Below are 19736 nucleotides of genomic sequence, written 5' to 3' on the forward strand. Positions count from 1 at the left end.
AATTAAATTGTGTGTAAAAACCATATAATGAATTCATTTTTTGAGTGTATTTTGTATAGAATGCATTGACATTCATAGATTTTAAAGTGATAATTTACCCACAAAATTAAAGTGTTAGTTCACCTAAAAATGAAAATTATTACTTACCCTGATGCCATTCCACACCCGCAAGACCTTCGTTAATCTTTGGAACACAAATTAAGATATTTTAGTTGAAATCCGATGGCTATTTCAAAACACTGCTTCAGCACAGCTCCGAACAGCAGATTTGATACACTGATTCATTTATTATCCGATGCTTCCTGAAGCAGTGTTTTGAAATCGGCCATCACTAAATAAGTTGTTATTTCAGGGTTTTTTGGTGCACCAAAAATATTCTCGTTGCTTTATAATATTAATATTGAACCACTGTACTCACATGAACCGATTTAAATATGTTTTTAGTACCTTTATGGATCTTGAGAGAGGAAGTGTCATTGCTCCCTATGGAGGCCTCACTGAGCCATTGGATTTCAACTAAAATATCTTAATTTGTGTTGCGAAGATTAACGAAGGTCTTACGGGTGTGGAACGGTATGAGGGTGAGTAATAAATGACAGAATTTTCATTTTTGGGTGAACCAACCCTTTAAATGTCCGGCATTACTTACCCTCATGTCGCTTAAAACCTGTATGACTTTCTCTTTTCTGTGGAACATGAAAGATGTTGGTAACAGTTTTGGTGACCATTGAATTCCATTATATGGACAAAACACATTTCTCAAAATGCTTTTGAGGCCACTGTGTCTAATGTTTATGCTTATGGTATATCATGCTATTTAATCTTCCACGTTTTAAGCTTCATAGAAAATGATATCAGTGGTATATGTATTATGAATGAAAAAGATGTATATAGTGAGGCCATACAAAGGGAGACATGATGCTTACAGAGAGAGTGAACTTCAAAGCAGCAAGAAATCAAATGGAGAAGAAAAACCTGGAAGGGCTAGAGGGTTTATACTGGATAAATACTTCTCCTTTACTTCTCTCTTACTCTCTCATTCTTATTTTCTGTCGTTCTGGGTCTATGGGGTCAAATGAGAGGGGCTGTCTTACACAGGAGTGATGGGAACAGCTGTATGAGCTCCACTGTGAACCGATACAGACTGATGTGGCTCTAATATGGAGATATTAAAGGAAATACAGTTTTTGATGTATTTGAGAAAACATAAAATTAGGATAACTATGATAGTAATTCAAACTGTTGTATAACACTCAAGTGCCTGACAACACACACACACACACACACACATACAAGCCCACATCACTTACATGCACCTACATGCAAGAATCAAAGGTATTTGTTTCAAAGGGAGAGACGTAAAAACAGAGAAAATGGAACATCATAGCATTTATTCTTGCAGATTTATCTTCTTTCCGGAGCACGGTGAGGTCTGGCCCCTATTTTCTTTTATCCACAAATAAATCATGAAAGCTTATTTCCACAATACACCAATCATGTTGTACAGATAGTAAAAAGGCAACAACCCCACAGACATTGGAAGTTTGCAGTACAAGCAACATTAAAGCATTGAAAAAATGCTTAGGTTTACTTTTTTTTTTTTTAGGTCACATGGTTCTTGTTTACTCAACAGATCCTGGGAAAGGTTTTGGGCAGGTCAGATCTATAGTCAATGATCATTATCTGTGTTACTGGATTGATCTTTGCCGATCATAGCGTCAGCAGATTGATTGTCTCAAAGCTTTACAAAAATCATAGATCAAAGGAATTAGAACAGCTGTGCATCAGATGACACATGTGCATTCACTTCAATTATTGAAATCCTGCCATACAGGTGTTTTTTCACTAGTCATTCTTTCTTACATGTGTTATTAATATATCCTTTAAGTTCAAGTGAATTTGAGTGAAATAAACTGGACTATAGCAAATAATTTTTTGACATGCTGTTAAATATATATGATAATATTTAAATGATTTTGTTTGTAAAAAAAAAAAAAAAAAGTTAATTTATTTAATAGAAGCAAGACTAATTTTCATCTAGTTGTCACAAATATCAGTTATAAAATCAGATATAAAATAAAGCATTCAAACTAACAGTTTACACACCTAACAAACACACAGAACAAAACATAATTTAAGAACACATACATATACAAAGAAAAATAAATAACAACACAAAAAAAACAGAAATTGAGTCAGAGTTGGTAGACAGCTAATATTGTTCTAATGATTTTTATTAACATATTTACATTAATGGAAGTTAAAATGAAGTAACTCAGTAGCTGTATAGCTAAATAACACCATTAGCTTACCTGTAAAATGCAAAATATGTTGCGTCGTGCACATTTCGCGACAGTTTCAAAGTGAAATGTCCAGTGAGTGGCGCTAAAAGTTTAATGCTCCATCACATACACCTACACTAAACCTAATAAACCTACAGTGTTAACAAAAGCAAATGTGACATAAAAACGCAGTCATAACCAGTGGTGGGGGTAACACATTACAAGTAACTTATTTTGTAATCAGATTACTTTTTTCAAGTAACTAGTAAAGTAATGCATTACTTTTAAATTTAAAAACAGAGTCATTATTCCTCACAATGAATAAAAAGAAGATATTTTTAAGGATGCTGGTAACCAGACAGTTGATGGCACCCATTGACTTTCATAGTAGGGAAAAAAAAATACTGTGGAAGTCAATCGGTGCCATCAGCTCTCTTCCTTAAAAATATCTTGTTTTGTGTTCAACAGAAGAAAGAAACTCATACAAGTTTGGAACAACATGTGGGTGAGTAAATAATGAAAAAAAAAATTGATTTGAGGGTGAACTATCCCTTTAACTTGTACTAAAGCGGTTGCATTCATTTAATATAGAAACAGACACGTGAAATTTCAGGCATACACAGATGTGTTGTGATGGTTTTTTTTTTTTTTTTTAGATTACCTTGGATATAATGAAATTTCTGGATTCATTTTCTTTCAATTTAGGAATATTTGGTAAGCATATATTTTTTTCTAAACCCTGAAATAATCACAAGTGTCTGCATCCAGTAAAAGCAATGGTGTTAAAGGTTAAAAATGGACTTGGCATTCCTTCGTTTTTTTCCCAGCCCCTGTAGCAGGGGTACACAAGGGTACAGAGAGTGTGAGGCTGGAGGCGGGATGTCCTACTTTAGGAGGGAACATGAAATTTCAAAGACTAGTGGCCCCTTCCTCAGAATTCACCACATGCTTTCATTCTTTCCGCTTCTTCGCCCAGTCTGTTTTATCCCTTGGAAATAAACACACACACATTCAGAGAAACCTCAGTATAGTGGTGCTAGAAATAACATTTACTTAAGACAAAAGCAAATATGTGAAATGAAGTTCTTTTGCTTTTTTGAATATTTCACAGATGTATTTTCCATATGAAGACAGATGAAGTTTGTGTATCAGGCCTGAAAACTGTCATAAAATAACTTCATAAAGATGCCTAGCCAAAGCAAAAGTTTAAAAAAAAAAAAAAAAAAAAAAAAAAAACGTATTCTCTCAACTTTGTTTTTTTGTCCTCCTCTTTCCCTCCCTCTCTTTCTCGTTCCCTCCCTCTCTCTGAGTAACCATGTGCTTTTCGTGTCAGTAGACACATTTAACCCTCTCCTCAGATGCACACTGCTGTCTCTTTTTCTCTTTCTTTTCTTTGACTTCTCCTGCTCCCACTCCTTCAGAGGTGTTCTTTATGTGTTCATTCTCTGCAGCTTTTTTCTTCTTTATGGGACTAGAAACTCTCCTGTAGAAGAATTTATGAAACCACAACAGGACAGAGACCTTAAACACACATAAACAGGTCCAACAGCAAAGTTTTGAACAGCGGGACCAACTTCAAAAGTCCGAGGATTACTGGGAGAAAAGAAGGAACGTCAGGTTGAAAGAGCGTGACCATGCCAGGCTGTCAGATCCGGATTGGGTTTGTGCCGGTTGTGCTGGTCTATTTCTTTCTGCTGTTGGCATCTGGTTCAGGGAATGCACGCATGATCAGGAAGAGGGGACTCAACCAAAAGGTGAGGATTTAAAACGGTACTATTGTGAAATATTTTTATAATTTAAAATAACTGTTCGCTATGTATGTTTTAAAATGTGATGGCAAAGCTGATTTTTTTCACAACTTCAGTGTCACATGATCCTTCAGAAATCATTCTAATATGCTGAAAGAAACATTTCTTGTCACTGTTGAAAATGGTTGTCCTACTTAATAATTTGGTTGAAATTTTTCTTCAGAACACTTTAATGAAGAAAAAAAGTTTAAAATAGCAGCATTTATTTGAAATAGAAATCTTTTGTAACATTATAAATGTCTTTACTGACACATTTGATCAATTTAATGCATCTTAAAAAAATGAATTTCTTTAAAAAACAACACTTGAATGAGAGTGTATACTATGGTACTGAATGACATTATTCACTCACCATATTTATCATGATATTTGCATGGCACTACTATATTAAACTAAAAAAAAAAAAACATTACATTACAGAAATGTAAAAATGATTTTTTTTTTAATGGAATGGAAAAAATACATTTTTGTTATTTTTATACTATCTTTTATATTTTTATTTATCAATATTTTTGGATTATTATTTAAAATACATATGCAAATATGTGATTGCCATTTTCCTGTACCACAGTTTTTTTATATTTTTTGATGAATCATATACCATGGTATTCTCATAGTGCTACCATGGTACACGTCCAAAAACATATGGTACCATGTCATACTATATTCATGTATCATAATATTTTGATCATGGAATTGCTATTGCTCTTTTTATTACTTATTTTGCAATGGATTATGGTTTAAGGTACACTCTAAAAAATGCTGGGTTAAAAACAACCCAAGTTGGGTTGAAAATGGACAAACCCAGCAATTGGGTTGTTTTAACCCAACTGTTGGGTTAAATGTTTGCCCAACCTGCTGGGTAGTTTTATTTAACCCAACTATTGTTTGAAAATGACTATATGGCTGACTTAAAATGAATCTAAAATGAAATTAAAATGTTCATTTATTAAACATATTAATAAATGTTAATTTTCAAGATAGTTTGGGTTCATTTCAAGTAAGCAATACTGTCATTTTTGAACAATAGTTGAGTTAAGTAAAACTACCCAGCAGGTTGGGCAAACATTTAACCCAACTGCTGGGTTAAAACAACCCAATTGCTGGGTTTGTCCATTTTCAACCCAACTTGGGTTGTTTTTAACCCAGCATTTCATTTTTTAGAGTGTATATTTTGTGCTGGGTAGGAAAATTGTATTTTCAGATTACCACAGACTTCAAATATGCTATAAAAATAAGCAATAATCAAATTTGCACTCTAATATGATATCTGATGTATGTTTGATCAGAAAAAATCCATGGTAGTCTTTGGTGCTTTGTTAGTGAAGGCAGTGTTGGAGGAGGTAGGCATCTGTGAGACTGTAAGAGGGTTTTTAGGTCCATTATACAGTGTGCGTGTGGGGGGGGCTGTGTCTCTGTGACTCCAGTGGAGTTTCTGTGGTTACGGTTGAATACTCAGGCAGTATAGAATGTATTGTGTGCAGCAGATGCATAGTAACTTGAAGCTGGAAGTTTCTGGCCCCTTGCTCATTAGTCCCGATAAGCGTAGGTTTGATTGATAACAATTAACAAGGGATGGCAAGATGGAATTTGCACCGGATGGAGATCCCTTCCCAACTGACTGAATTCCAGAGTTATTCTGATTACGGCTCCTCTGTGGAATTCAAGATTTACAAACGGATCCATTCACACATGCCACAGGAAATGGACCATGCCCAAAGTAACCTTCTAGTAGCTAATTTTTGAATCATGTTGAATGTGTCATCTTCTTACTGATTTTATCCTTAAAAGTCCTCTCATATTCATTTTTCTTTGTTAATTTATCTTTCCATTTGGCATTATGACAAGTAACATCTGCTATCTGTCCTCTCTTTCTCGCTCTCTTTCTGCGAAGTCATTGGTGTGAACTGATGAAGCATGTGTAGACACAGTACAGTGCTGTTATAGCAATGAATCATAATTAGGTTCACATTGAGGGTAATTGAGATCATTCCACTGATGTGACCTCTCTTAAGAAAAACGGCAATAACAGAGGTCAGAAAAGTAGAAAACTGTGCCCTCACTTTCAGGGTTTTGTAACACAGTATTGTTAGGGGAGAGAGAAAGTGAGTTTGAGCCAGCATTCTGTATTTTCTGGGTGGGCCTGAAGCGGTCCAAAAGACATCCTGGTCCAGCTGGCTCCCAGCTCACTCGTGACTGCGAACAACCAAGCAAGGACTATTTATCCTTACAAAGAATCAGAACGTGATCAGTCAAAGAGCTTGTTTGGTAGGGTTTGGGCTGCTAAAGTAAAATAGCATGATTATAAAGCTAAGTTGTAAAGATAGCCATCACAAAAGACTAATATGAATATCAAAGCTTTTTACAGCATATAACAGCTTAGTCCGGACATGTAAAGGCATGTGAGTGGTCATCTCAACTCTGCTGTACCCTCACAACCCCATCAATCTCCGAGGTCCACAGTGATGATTAACAAGCCAAGGGCGAACGGTATAAAGCTGACAGAGATGATGACAGATGTTTTAGAGCTATACCTGTCAACAACCTCCTGAGGCGATGCAATTGTCTGTCTTCCTCTTTCAGGTTCTGTTTGCACATAGACTCAAATCAGCAGTTCAGTATCTGCTTGCACAGCAGGTTATTTCAAAATGGATGGAGCTGTTAATGTTTTGCACCATAAATAGCATTTGTAATATAGTAATCATTAATTTTTAGTTTTTGCAAGATATTAATCATTAATTTGCAGCTTAAATTATTTGATTAACACCCCAGAACTTGTCGGAAACTTCTCATTGTCCAGTGTTAAAGAAGCTACATTGAAACTGTAGTTTCCCAAGCTACAAGTTGCTAACAAAAAGAAGCTAACTACATGACAGCCATTTCGGGAGTCATTAAGTATACAAGTATCATATGATAATATTTTTAGATTAAGAGAAATATTTATCTGGCAGAACAACAATTAGGATCTTAATTAGGATGACAGAAAGACAAAAATGTAACTATAACATAAGTAGGATAGATAGGTAACACTTTATTTCAATCTTCTACTGACTATAAGTAATTTAATTTGCAACGACATGTCAACTTATTCTACTAACCCTAACCTACCAGTCTACTTACAGTCTACTACAGTCTACTAATACTCTAATGAGAGTTAGTTAGCATGTAGTTGCATAGTTACTTATAGTTATGACTAAAGTGGACCATTGAAATAAAGTGTATAATTAAAAAAGAAAACAATTATTTTTAAATTCTAATAATATTTCCCAATATTGCTGTTTTTACTGTATTTTTGATCAAATAAATGCAGCCTTGGTGAGCATAAGATATTTCTTTCAAAAACATCTTTCAGACCCCTTTGAATGGTCTAGTGTACAGCTAATAAAACAATAAAACATGATATACTGTATACATAAAACATGATGTAAAAACATGATGAATGGCACAGCAACTATTTCATTACGAAAAGATGAGGAGACTTAATCATTTATTTGATTAGAAAATCATTTAAATCAACCATTCTAACAAACCAATTCACTAAAATGAACTTTCCAAACTTTCCAGCACTACATACAGTACTAGACAGACAGGACAGATTGGGAGAGTTCAGCTCATCTTTGGGTGCGATAAAATATGTCGAAAAGTACAACTTCTGACCAAAAGCTATAAGCTCTTTAAGAAGCATTTGACTGTTGTGGTGTTTCAACTCCAGCTAATACTCAACATGAGTTCAGGCTAAAGCAGTTGTACAGCAATCATGTGTTCTGTTGCAGAGGGAGTTCAACCGTAATCCCAGTCAGCTGAGATGGAGATGGTAGTTTCACAGGAAAATGAAACATAAACATGTTTAACTCATTGTTTTAAAAAAATCTAGATGCAAACAGGCTTTGTAAAAAAATAAAAATAAAAATACCCAAATATTTAAAAAAAAATATTTCTGTAATGTTTAGATAAAATAGCTTACATTAAGTTATTTCTAAATTTAAAAATCCCTAAAAAAAAATAAATAAATAAAAAAGGAAAATGTACTGGCAGAAAATTACCAGGACATTATACAGTAATTCTACGGACATTTCCATTAACCCTAAAACACGCAATGAAGTTCAAAATTCTAAATAGAGGTAATATGTGGAAAATTCCGTCAAATTAAAATAATACATTCTACCCTATTTTTACAGATTTTTTTAGAGTGTACCAGTTAGATTTTCAGACAGACCCACAAGTTTTGCTAGCAGTGTTGGGGGAAAGTTACTTTTAAAGGAACACTCCACTTTTTTTGAAAATAGGCTCATTTTCCAACTCCCCTAGAGTTAAACAGTTGAGTTTTACCCTTTTCGAATCCATTCAGCCGATCTCCGGTTCTGGCGGTACCACTTTTAGCATAGCTTAGCATAGTTCATTGAATCTGATTAGACCGTTAGCATCGCGCTTAAAAGTGACCAAAGAGTTTTGATATTTTTCCTATTTAAAACTTGACTCTTCTGTAGTTAAATCGTGTACTAAGACCGTCAGAAAATGAAAAGTTGCGATTTTCTAGGCTGATATGGCTAGGAACTATACTCTCATTCAGGCGTAATAATCAAGGAACTTTGCTGCCGTATCATGGCTGCAGCAGGCGCAATATTTATTTTGCCGTAAATTGAAAAAGTAATGTGTTACTTTACTAGTTACTTGAAAAAAGTAATCTGATTACGTAACTCAAGTTACTTGTAATGCATAACCCCCAACACAGGTTGCTAGAGTGTTCTAGGCAGTTTCTAGGGTGATTTGAAAGGTGTTAGTTAATGTGGCTGCTAGTTTCTAGTGTGTTCTCGGTGGTTGCTAGGGCATTGCTAGAGTGATTTGAGTGGCTGTTAGGTAGTTTCCTGTGGTGCTGATGTTTACACCAAGATATGTTTTATGTTTAAAACCCATTTTTGGTCTAGAATATATCAACTGACATTAAATGATGCACATCACCATTCATTTAAACGATACATATTACAATAAATTTAAGGGGAAGGGAAGTAATCTTGCTAATGTACTAATTTACTTACCTCATGTCATGTCGATATTGAGCTAGTCCAAAATAGTCTACATAGGGACTGCTAAATTATTTCAAAGAGCTTAGGGATCATCACAATCGTAAACCATGGAGGAAAAGAGTTTATCAAGAAAAAGAGGTGAAACACTGAAACAAGTGACCTTAACCCTTCCCCTCATCAAGCTTTCGGTTCCTATCTTCAGATCTGCCAATCACACGGACCCCGTCCTACTCACTCCACTCAGTTCAGACTGAGCCAAGCCTCCGAAGCACCTAAGAAACTGTAAAATACCTAGAACTCGGCAGGAAATGAACATGCAGACGTCTAGACTTAAATCACAGCACATCGGAGGAACTTGGAGAGAGAGGAAAGGGGGCTATTTAGTTTTCCTCTCGTAATTATCTTAATGATTGCTTAGAAGACCACACTACAGCGTGCTAAGTATGTCAACATGTATTTAGTTCAAATCTTATTGTCCATACTAATAGGGGCCTCAGCTCAGTGAACCTGAAGGATGTTGAGCAATTACAGGGTGGAGTTACAATTTAAATGGGAAGTAAATTATGTTTTGTGGCTCCTTGAGGGTGAGGGAGTGTAATTTTGCAGTGCTTAACTCAGCATTGGTGACACTAAAATAATAGGCAGCTCTCAGTTAATAGTGCACACATTTTTCACCAGAAAATCTATTTATACAGAAAGAGAGTACAGACCGCTTTTACAATATTTTGCTTAAATTTGTGTTAAAACACCAGCAAAAGCAGCATCAAACAATAAAAAGTTCCTGTATTGTTAAATGAAATATCAGCATCGTTGTCTGATCAAATCAAAGGACCGGAACAAACTGTTGTATAAAGTACTGATATCTCATAAGCAGGAACAGAGGATTTGGGAGAGATAAGCAGAAAGACATATACAGTACCGCATCAGGGGACCTACTTCAGACAGGAAGAGCACACCACCACTTCCTCTCTGTCTGATCCAGAGACACTTGGGGAAATATAATCTGTATGTTAAATAAGCAAAGGCAGACTGATCCTAACTAGGATGCATTCAATTAATGTGAGAGTAAAGACGTTTACATTGTTACAAGCTACTTCTATTTCAAATAAGTATCTGCTAAATGTATAAATGTAAATGTAAGAACAACTGTTTTCATTACTGATAATAAGAAATGTTTATTGAGCACCAAATTAGCATATTAGAATGATTAAATGATCATATGACACTGAAGACTGGAGTAATAATGCTGAAATTCAGCTTTACCATCACAGGAATAAATTACATTTACTATAATAGAAAACAGTTATTTTAAATTGTAATAACCACAATGGGCCCATGTCAGACATTTGCTTTTATTTTAAAAGTTTGTTCGAAAGCAAAGCTCCAAACCTGCCAATTGAACATGCTGAGTTTTTAAGATGCATGCAGTTCACAAACCCATAATTCCATTAGCAAACAAAATCACAGCCACATTTCGACTTGGCTGTAATAAAAGGCTCTGCGGAGAAGAATTAAGCTCTGAACACCAGCTTATCCAAGTCTGCATTCTCAACAGCTCCAGTCTGGAGTTTCAGCAACAGTTTAGTATATACTTGGCCAGGATATGAAGAGAATTGGTGAGCTTGAGTAGTGTTGAACTGTACAAAGAAAAGCAAGAGAATGGAGGAGGACTCTCAGAATAGAGCGCACCCCTAAAGAGTACCTCTAGTGCAAACTGAAACCTGGCTTTGGCAGATCTATGAGCCCATTGAAGAACCCATGGGAGGAAGAAAACTATGGAGTAGAAAGGCTCAGACTTGGATGAAAAGCCTTTTTTCTTACCCAGTGTCTGTATGAGAGGTATTATGTTCCTGAACAGTGTACCCGTTATATTAACAGTGCTACATCAAAGAAAACCGTGTCACAGGCTATAAGAGACATTGCATGGAAAAACAGTGATACTTTTGTGTAGCACACCAGACTGATTGCAAGTTTTATTATTTTTATTTCTTATTAGTTATTATAGTTATCTAAGACTAAATCCATAAAAAATTACAATAACTAAATTAAAGCTGCAAGCAGCTATGAAAGGGCCCTCACACCCTTGTAAAAACAGTGAATAGTGGGTGACATGCATGTAAGCTAGTAAATACAGGATAAATAATTCATTTTGACGTGCCACACTTCCTGCTGCCAACAGGTGGCTCTTTGACTATTACTGAATATTACCATGTAGATGTCTTCAGGGCAGGAGTATTATCAAATGTGAAGTTTGGAGCAGATCGGACATTGTTTGCCTGAGTTACAACAACTTCCTGTTAATCGCATACTTTAGCACTTAGCCAAGTGTTGCATGATTTAAAGTATTTCTAGCATGTTTGGTACCTCATGGCATATTTAAATGTGTTTCTCGCAGTGAATTACAGTGCAAAGCATTGCCTGCAGGTGCCGCTATGACTAACTGAATATTGCCATGTAGATGTCTTCTGTCTTCTAACAAAACATGTGAAGTTTGAGGCAGATCGGACACTATATGTTACAACAAATTCCTGTTTCATGGAGAAACATTGAACTTTGTCAGGCCACCTTCAGCGAAAACTCAAGATCTTCGCAATTTAATGTAGCAAAGGCCTTTAGATTAGACTGACCAAATATAATGTTAATCTGATCAAATCTCTAGGAAGAGTTTGTTAAAGTACAATGTCTGGAAATGGCAAAAACTGCAAACATTTTGCAGAGAAAATTCAAAATATTTCACTTCCTGTTGGGTTTTCAGATTTTGCACCCATGGACTTTTTTTGTAGATATTGGACTGTTACATATATCTACCAAATTTCATACCTGTACGTAAAACGTAGTGCGAAAGGCGCTTGATTGAAATATTGTAAGTGGCGCTAGGGCTGGGCGATATATCGCATGTGATTGTCACGCGCATATCGTCAGTAAAGCCGGTTCCCTGATTGCCGCTAAATCGCCATCACCTGCTTTCAAATGGAGCGGCATTTAATAGACAGAGTCGTAGTTCACTGACAAGCCACGCAATATCGCGTTCATATCGCGATACATAGGCGATACATCTGCGATATGAACGCGATATTGCGTGGCTTATCAGTGAAATACGGCTCTGTCTATTAAATGCCGCTCCATTTGAAAGCAGGTGATGGCGATTTTGCGTTAATCAGGGAACCGGCTTTACTGACAAAATGCGCGTGACAATCGCATGCGATATATCGCCCAGCCCTAAGTGGCGCTATCGAGACATTTTGCCACACCTAATTCAGAAACCCATATTAGACGTACATTTTCACTACTTCTGACACGTGTGCAAAGTTTTCGAGCATGTTTAGGCCCTCAAAAATTAATTTCAAAAAATAAGAACAATTGACTGAGCAATTACAATAGGGTCCTCGCAGCACCGGTGCTCAGGCCCTAATAAAGAAATAAACAATAACTGAAACTAAATAAAATACACAAAACCTAAACTTATTTTATTTCAGCTAGTTCCCGAAACAATATTTCTAATTTTTATTGAGTTTAAAGATGTAGTAAGTGATTTCCGAGAAACACTCTTGATATTTGAAATCAACCTCATCAAACAAACCCCTTCCTTCTTCGCTCCGCACCCAAAACGCATGTACACGCAATGCAAGAGTGGATGTATAATAATGCTTTGCAAAAAAATATAGCGAAGATGCTGAACGAACAACAAGGAAGAACAAAAAATGAGCATACAGTACACAAGAGTATGACACTCAAATCTGTTACTATAGCTAACATTACAACAACAGCATGTCTTTGTTCTGTGAAACATAGCAAAACTTACTTGTGTATGGAAAAGAAACAACACAAACTCAAATTCCATTTTCAGGCCTTCCCGCTTAGGCCTCTCCAACACTGGAAACAATTTCAAATATTAACGACTAAGTCCTAAAGCTCTCGCCTGATCATATCCCTTCTTTCTTTTTCCAGAGATATTCATCTGACCTTTTCTCTTTTGTAATGTCTCTCAGACATCTCTCTTTCTACAGTATTTCTGCAAATCTCCTTCTTGCTCACTGACTCTCCTCCCCCATATGTCCCCCTACTGCTGATTGGCTAAAAGTGTGTTTTGGTGCTGTTCAGATTAGTTCAATTGATTGATTGATTGATTGATTGATTGATTGATTGATTGATTGATTGATTGATTGATTGATTGATTGATTGATTGATTGATTGATTGATTGATTGATTGATTGATTGATTGATTGATTGATTGATTGATTGATTGATTGATTGATTGATTGATTGATCACTCCATGTCAGGGTCTTGATCACCCTGTGTCAAGGTTTATTTTTTTTCATATTACATATGTTGTCTATTTGTTAGGACTACGAGTACCCCAACCATCCCCAGACCACTCAGCACCAGAAGAATGACCGTTGTCCTCCGCCGCCCCAGATGCTGCCCGAGCGGGCCTGTGAGGTGTCGGGTTGCCGGTCTGATTCTGAGTGTGAGAGACACAAACGGTGCTGTTACAACGGCTGCATCTATGCCTGCCTGGAGTCAGTACAACCTCCACCCGGTGAGAAAAAACACACTACGATCTGCTCAATAATCACCACAAGCAACCCCACAGACACACACATCCACTTTAGCATACAAGGTATAGTGCAAATGGATTTTACAATGAATTGAGGAGTAAGGTGTGATTTACTGAGCAGGGTGTGTATAAGGTAAATCATGGGTAATTTTGGCCATGCTTATAATGTGTATTGATTTCTTTTTGTCAGTGCTGGACTGGTTGGTGCAGCCCAAGCCGCGGTGGTTAGGGGGGAACGGCTGGCTGTTAGATGGACCAGAGGAGGTTCTGCAGGGTGAGTGTGGATTAATCAATGAATTAATGCTCAGAGTGACAGCGCACTGACTCACCATTATTTGTTATTTTAAACCATATTAAGTAATCTTAATAGATGTTAGTATTGAATTTCATGCAAATGGAATTTACAATGGCATGTGCTACATAAAGGTCTAGGACACATGAAATTTTCACAGCTCACAACTTTCAAAAACTCCTTACCTGTGGAGTTTTTGTGTACTAAAAGTTTTTTGTAAAGACGTTTCATCGGCTGAACACTTCTGTCCCTCACAACCTCGTTTTTATTCTTGTCAAAATTAAATAAAAAGCTACCCTCACTAAGGTCTATTCATATCCAAAAATCTATCAAAAATAAGAAAATTTAGAAAAAATAAGCTGCAGGGGGGTTCATGAGTTGATGAAAGGCTAATAATGAATTAAATTTAAAAAATAAAAATATTAAAATAAATTTTACTTAAAAATAACTTATATAATTATATATATATATATATATATATATATATATATATATATATATATATATATATATATATATATATATATATATATAAACAGTCGGTATATATATATATATATACTTAACAGTCGGTGTTATGTTGAGATTCGTCTGTTTTCCGGAGGTCTTCTAAACAAATGAGATTTATATAAGAAGGAGGAAACAATGGAGTTTGAGACTCACTGTATGTCTTTTCCATGTACTGAACTCTTGTTATTCAACTATGCCAATATAAATTCAATTTTTAATTCTAGGGCACCTTAAATATAATTGATAAGATATTTTATTTTACATTATATAAATACTGCATTTAAGTATATTTATATTATATAAAATGATTTTATATTTGTTCTTATTTTTAATTCTTATTTTAAATTAATATTTTATTTTATATTATATAAATATTTCATTTGCTTATCTGCATGTCATGTGACCATTAACCAACACTGGAGCCCTGACCATGTGACTATGTTTTATAAAATATTTTTAAATATGAACTTAAAATCTTAAGGGGTTTGGCTGGCTTTTTTTGAGGAATATATATACAATACCTATAGAAAACTATCCAGAAGCCTCTAACTGGCTCATGCTAACCAGCCAAACCTTGACAAGCAGTGACCTCCACTAAATGACCTCCTCTTCTTCAGATGCCATGGGTTAAGTTGATCTAATAGTGGAGGGATAGAGTTATTTGTAGGGTTAGGGTTTGGTTTGACCTTCTAGCTCCATCCATTATGCCCAAAGAGATGGGGAGCTAGATTTCACGAGCCTCAACCTTGACCCCTTAATACATCCCTAGCAGTGACACTGCCACCTGCAGGTGGTTTGGTATTCCCAATCAAGTATTACAAGGATTACATGCACACTTTGCCTGCAGAAAAACATTCTGGTGCTCGAACCGACATGAACACAGATATGCACACAATGGCACAAACCAGTGACTTGCTTAACTGTATTTGCTAAAATGTGCAGCTGAGGCCTGCAGCACCACAGAGGATGGAGATGAGCCTTTACTCTGTCCAACTGGTTACGAGTGCCACATCATCAACCCAGGAAACCCCTCCGCTGGAATCCCAAACCGAGGCCAGTGCATTAAACAGCGTGGAAACTCAGGTCTGAAAGGGTTCCTCCATCTAATCCTTCATTAATACATCCATCACTCTGTCCACACATTATACATTGTGTAGGCCTTATAGTATGGTTGTTATAAACATTGTTTTAGTAAAAAACCTAAGCAAGATTTCATTCAAAATCCAACAGCAGATTGTAGAATTAATATAGTGGTGAATTTTATAACATAGTGGTACTTTTCCCAAGTAATCTCAATGGCAAAAAGTGTCCCATTCACCCTATTTAAATAAAACATTCATACAATAAACACATTTAACTGTTCTCCCTCTAGATGGACGTAGCCTGAGACACAAGTCCAAAGATTATTTTTCCAAGGATTTTTTAGGTTAGTACGACCACCAATTTATTTTGTCTTTCAGCTTTAGGGAGGGGAAGAATAAAAGCAGCCATTAATAACAGACTGACAATGAGTTTATCTCTATTCACCAGGTAACCCCAACAATGCAGTGAGCTATGAGAAACAACAACACAAGCACTTGGGCTGAGACAGGTGAGTTGATTAGTGGAGTTTCACAACTGCATATGAATCCCAACTTTTGAATCCTAGTTTCTGTTTTTCAAGAGGCATTATCTTTTTTTCTCATTAGGTGACTGAATGTGGGTTCCATTTTAGAGGACTGTAGTAACCAGTAACCACTGACCCTTATTCCTGAACCCCACCCTTCAAATCCAATGTAACTGGACAAGCCTTTCTCTTTAGCTTAAACCAGAGATCGGCTCATACTGTATCTGGTGCTATTTTTCTTGGGTGCTTAATGTGGAGACAGAAATGGAAAGCTAAAATTTCCTACCTCTTACAAAAGCCAAAAAACAGACCACAGAAAGTATCAAAGGGTTTATACAATAATAGCTAATGTCTTATATGCATACTTTGGGTAAAAAGCACATTCCCTCAGAATTAACTGTATTTAAGAGTTTTAAGAATGATACTTTGTGTGTTTTTTATGCTGCTGAGTCTGATCTCTTGTTTTGTTTTTTTCTATTTTCTTCCAATTGATACACCAAAAACAGCTGGTTAATATATGTTAACTTCTCAGTTATTATAAACTCTTTGGGGGAAATAATTCAATAGGTTGACTCAATTTTAAAAAACTGCTATAAAAGGAAACATTTACCTAATGATGGCCTAACACTTTCATGTTTAACAGGTTATTTCATTTTTCTTTTTCTTTTTTTTTTTTTTGTATTGATATAGTATACGAGCTGTTTAATAATTAATTAATAATTCTAATCATATAATTAAATAATTAAAACCAAATGAATTAACTCAAACCAAAACCATAAAATGATCCCATGATAGGAACCCCTTATGGGTTCTATATGAAGTGCCTGACAGAACCCTTTAAGGTTCTATATAGAACCATTTCTTCTAAGAGTGATGTGGCTCTAATGGTACAGAAATACTCCACAAAAATCATACCACACAATTATTTAAAAATATATATATATATATATTTCTTCTTTTACGTTTTTTTTTCTTCTTCAAAATATTATGTGTTTAAGTGATTGCCTCAACAGCTCACCATAACCAAGCAACAGTTAAATTTCAGCTTTGCTCCATCACTGCAAAATATTTGTTTTTCATATGGTGCTTCAACTGTGGTTGTTGTTGTTGTTGTTGTTGTTTACTGAGCCTGTGACTGATTGTGCAGATCTGTGTTTTCTCCACTATTCTTTGATAAGCTATACAAGTCTGACAAGTGGGATAAACCACAATACAGCCTTCAATAAATCAAAACATTTGAAACTGGTGCTACTGCTTTGTTATTTCAAATAAAACAGTTGACAAAATCTTTCAGTGTCATCTTTAAGTGTACCCTCTATGTTTTTAGATATGGTGTTATGGAGGGTTTGAAATTAATGAAGAAAGAAGTCTCCTTCAAATATTTTTTCACAGATTTTATCCAAAAAATCTTTATTTAGAAAATTAAAAAGGTATGGTTAAACTTAGAAATGAAAGTTCACCTGCCTTAAAAATATTAGTTAACTCAGCTAAACATAGAAGTTAACTCAACTTGAAGATAACCTTTGGTTCAACAAGAATAGCGTTAATGTTAGAATAATGCTAAGGGAGCGTTAGAATAACGTCAAAGGAATGTTAGAATAACTTTAGGAGAACGTTAGAATAACATTCTAGGAACTGGGTTGCAGGTGAGCTGGATGATTACTGATGTACAGCATTACAGAGGTTGAAACATTAGAATATCCTTATTGGAATGTTAGAATAACGTTAGAGGAACATTAAAATAACATTAAGGGAATGTTAGAGTAATGTTATAGGAATGTTAGAATAACATTAGGGGAATGTTATAATAATGTTAGGGCAACGTTAGAATAATGTTTAGGAAATGTCAAAATAACATTAGCGGAATGTTAAAATAACAGAAAAATGTTAGAATAATGTTAGAATAATGTTAGGGTAACATTATAATAACGTTAGGGGAATGTTAAAATAACATTAGAATAACATCAAGGGAATGTTGAAATAACATTAGGGGAAAGTTAAAATAACGTTAGGAGAACATTAGAATTACATTATAGGAACGTTAGAATAATTTTAGGGGAAAATTACAATAACATTAGGGTAAAGTTAAAATAACACTAGGGGAACGTTAGAATAATGTTAGAGTAATGTTAAAATAATGTTGAAATAATGTTAGAATAACATTAGGGAAATATTAGAATAACATTAAGGGAACGTTAAAATAATGTTAAAATAATGTTAGAATAACATTAGGGGAACGTTAGAATAATGTTAAGGAAACATTAGAATAATGTTAAGGGAACGTTAAAATAACATTAGAGGAACATTAAAATAACGTTAGAATAATTTTAGAATAACGTTAGGAAAATGTTAGAATAATGTAAGAATAACGTTATGGGAATGTTATAATAACAATAAGGGAACGTTAGAATAATGTTCGCATAATATTAGAATAATATTAGAATAACATTAGGGGAACGTTAAAATAATGTTAAGGGAACATTAAAATAACATTAGTGGAACCTCAAAATAACATTAGAATAACGTTAGGGGAACGTTAAAATAAGGTTAGAATAACATTAAAATAACGTTAAAATAAGGTTAGAATAATGTTAAAATAATGGTAGGATAATGTTAGAATATCATTAGGGAACATTAAAATAGCGTTAGTATAATGTTAGAATAACGTTAGTGGAATGTTGTAATAATGTTAAGGGGTTGTTAAAATAACGTTAGAATGATATTAGAATAATGTTTAAATAACGTTAAAATAATGTTGGAATAATATTAGAATAACGTTAAAAAAACATTAAAATAATGTTAGAATAATGTTAGAATAATGTTAGAATAACGTTAGAATAACATTAGGGGAATGTTAGAATAACATTAGGGCATTGTTAAAATAACGTTAGTAACGTTAATAACGTTAGTGGAACGTTATAATAATGTTAAGGTTTGTTAAAATAACGTTAGAATAATATTAGAATGACGTTAGTGGAACATTACATTAATATTAAGGGGTTGTTAAAATAACGTTAGAATAATATTAGAATCATGTTTAAATAACATTAAAATAACTTTGGAATAATATTATAATAACATTAAAAAAAGTTAAAATAACGTTAGAATATGTTAGAATAACATTAAAATAACGTTAGAATAATGTTAGAATAACATTAGGGGAACATTAAAATAACGTTAGAATAATGTTAGAATAACATTAGGGGAACATTAAAATAACGTTAAGTGAACGTTAAAATTAACATTGGGGGAACATTATAATGATGTTAAGGGGATGTTAAAATTACATTAGAGCAACATTAAAATAATGTTAGAATAACATTAGGGCAACGTTAGAATAATGTTATAATAACGTTAGGGGAATGTAAGAACAACTTTAGAACATTACCATTATGTTATAGGAATGTTAAAATAACTTTAGGGGAACATAAAAATAACACTAGGGGAATGTTAAAGTAACATTATAATAATTTTAGGAGAATGTTAGCATTACGTTATAGGAATGTTAAAATAACAAGCTAATATAACTATTGTATTACTGCATCAACAACTACACAGTTACTGCAGTCTTTAAATAAAGCAACATGCAGCAGATCATCAGTGTTTCTGGATCATCACTGACTGAAGCACAGGCTCTACTCTCCAGCACAATGGT

At 34.6% G+C, this 19736-nt stretch overlaps 1 protein-coding gene across 2 annotated transcripts; it reads left to right on the plus strand.

Moving 5' to 3' along the window:
* The first annotated feature begins 3700 nt into the window (after window positions 1-3700).
* On the plus strand, window positions 3701-16577 carry wfdc1 (WAP four-disulfide core domain 1). 2 transcript variants are annotated; one of them, XM_067389218.1, is made up of 7 exons: window positions 3701-4036; window positions 13460-13655; window positions 13864-13947; window positions 15418-15558; window positions 15848-15901; window positions 16006-16066; window positions 16164-16577. In XM_067389218.1, the coding sequence occupies exons 1-6, from the start codon at window positions 3917-3919 to the stop codon at window positions 16059-16061; spliced, it is 651 nt and encodes a 216-aa protein (XP_067245319.1). In that variant the 5' UTR covers window positions 3701-3916; the 3' UTR covers window positions 16062-16066; window positions 16164-16577. The 2 variants fall into 2 exon arrangements, with proteins under 2 accessions (XP_067245319.1, XP_067245320.1); XM_067389219.1 differs by lacking the exon at window positions 15848-15901.
* Window positions 16578-19736: the final 3159 nt, after the last annotated feature.

The sequence above is a fragment of the Chanodichthys erythropterus genome, chromosome 7 (genome assembly GCF_024489055.1).
Source record: "Chanodichthys erythropterus isolate Z2021 chromosome 7, ASM2448905v1, whole genome shotgun sequence".
Classification (NCBI taxonomy): domain Eukaryota; kingdom Metazoa; phylum Chordata; class Actinopteri; order Cypriniformes; family Xenocyprididae; genus Chanodichthys; species Chanodichthys erythropterus.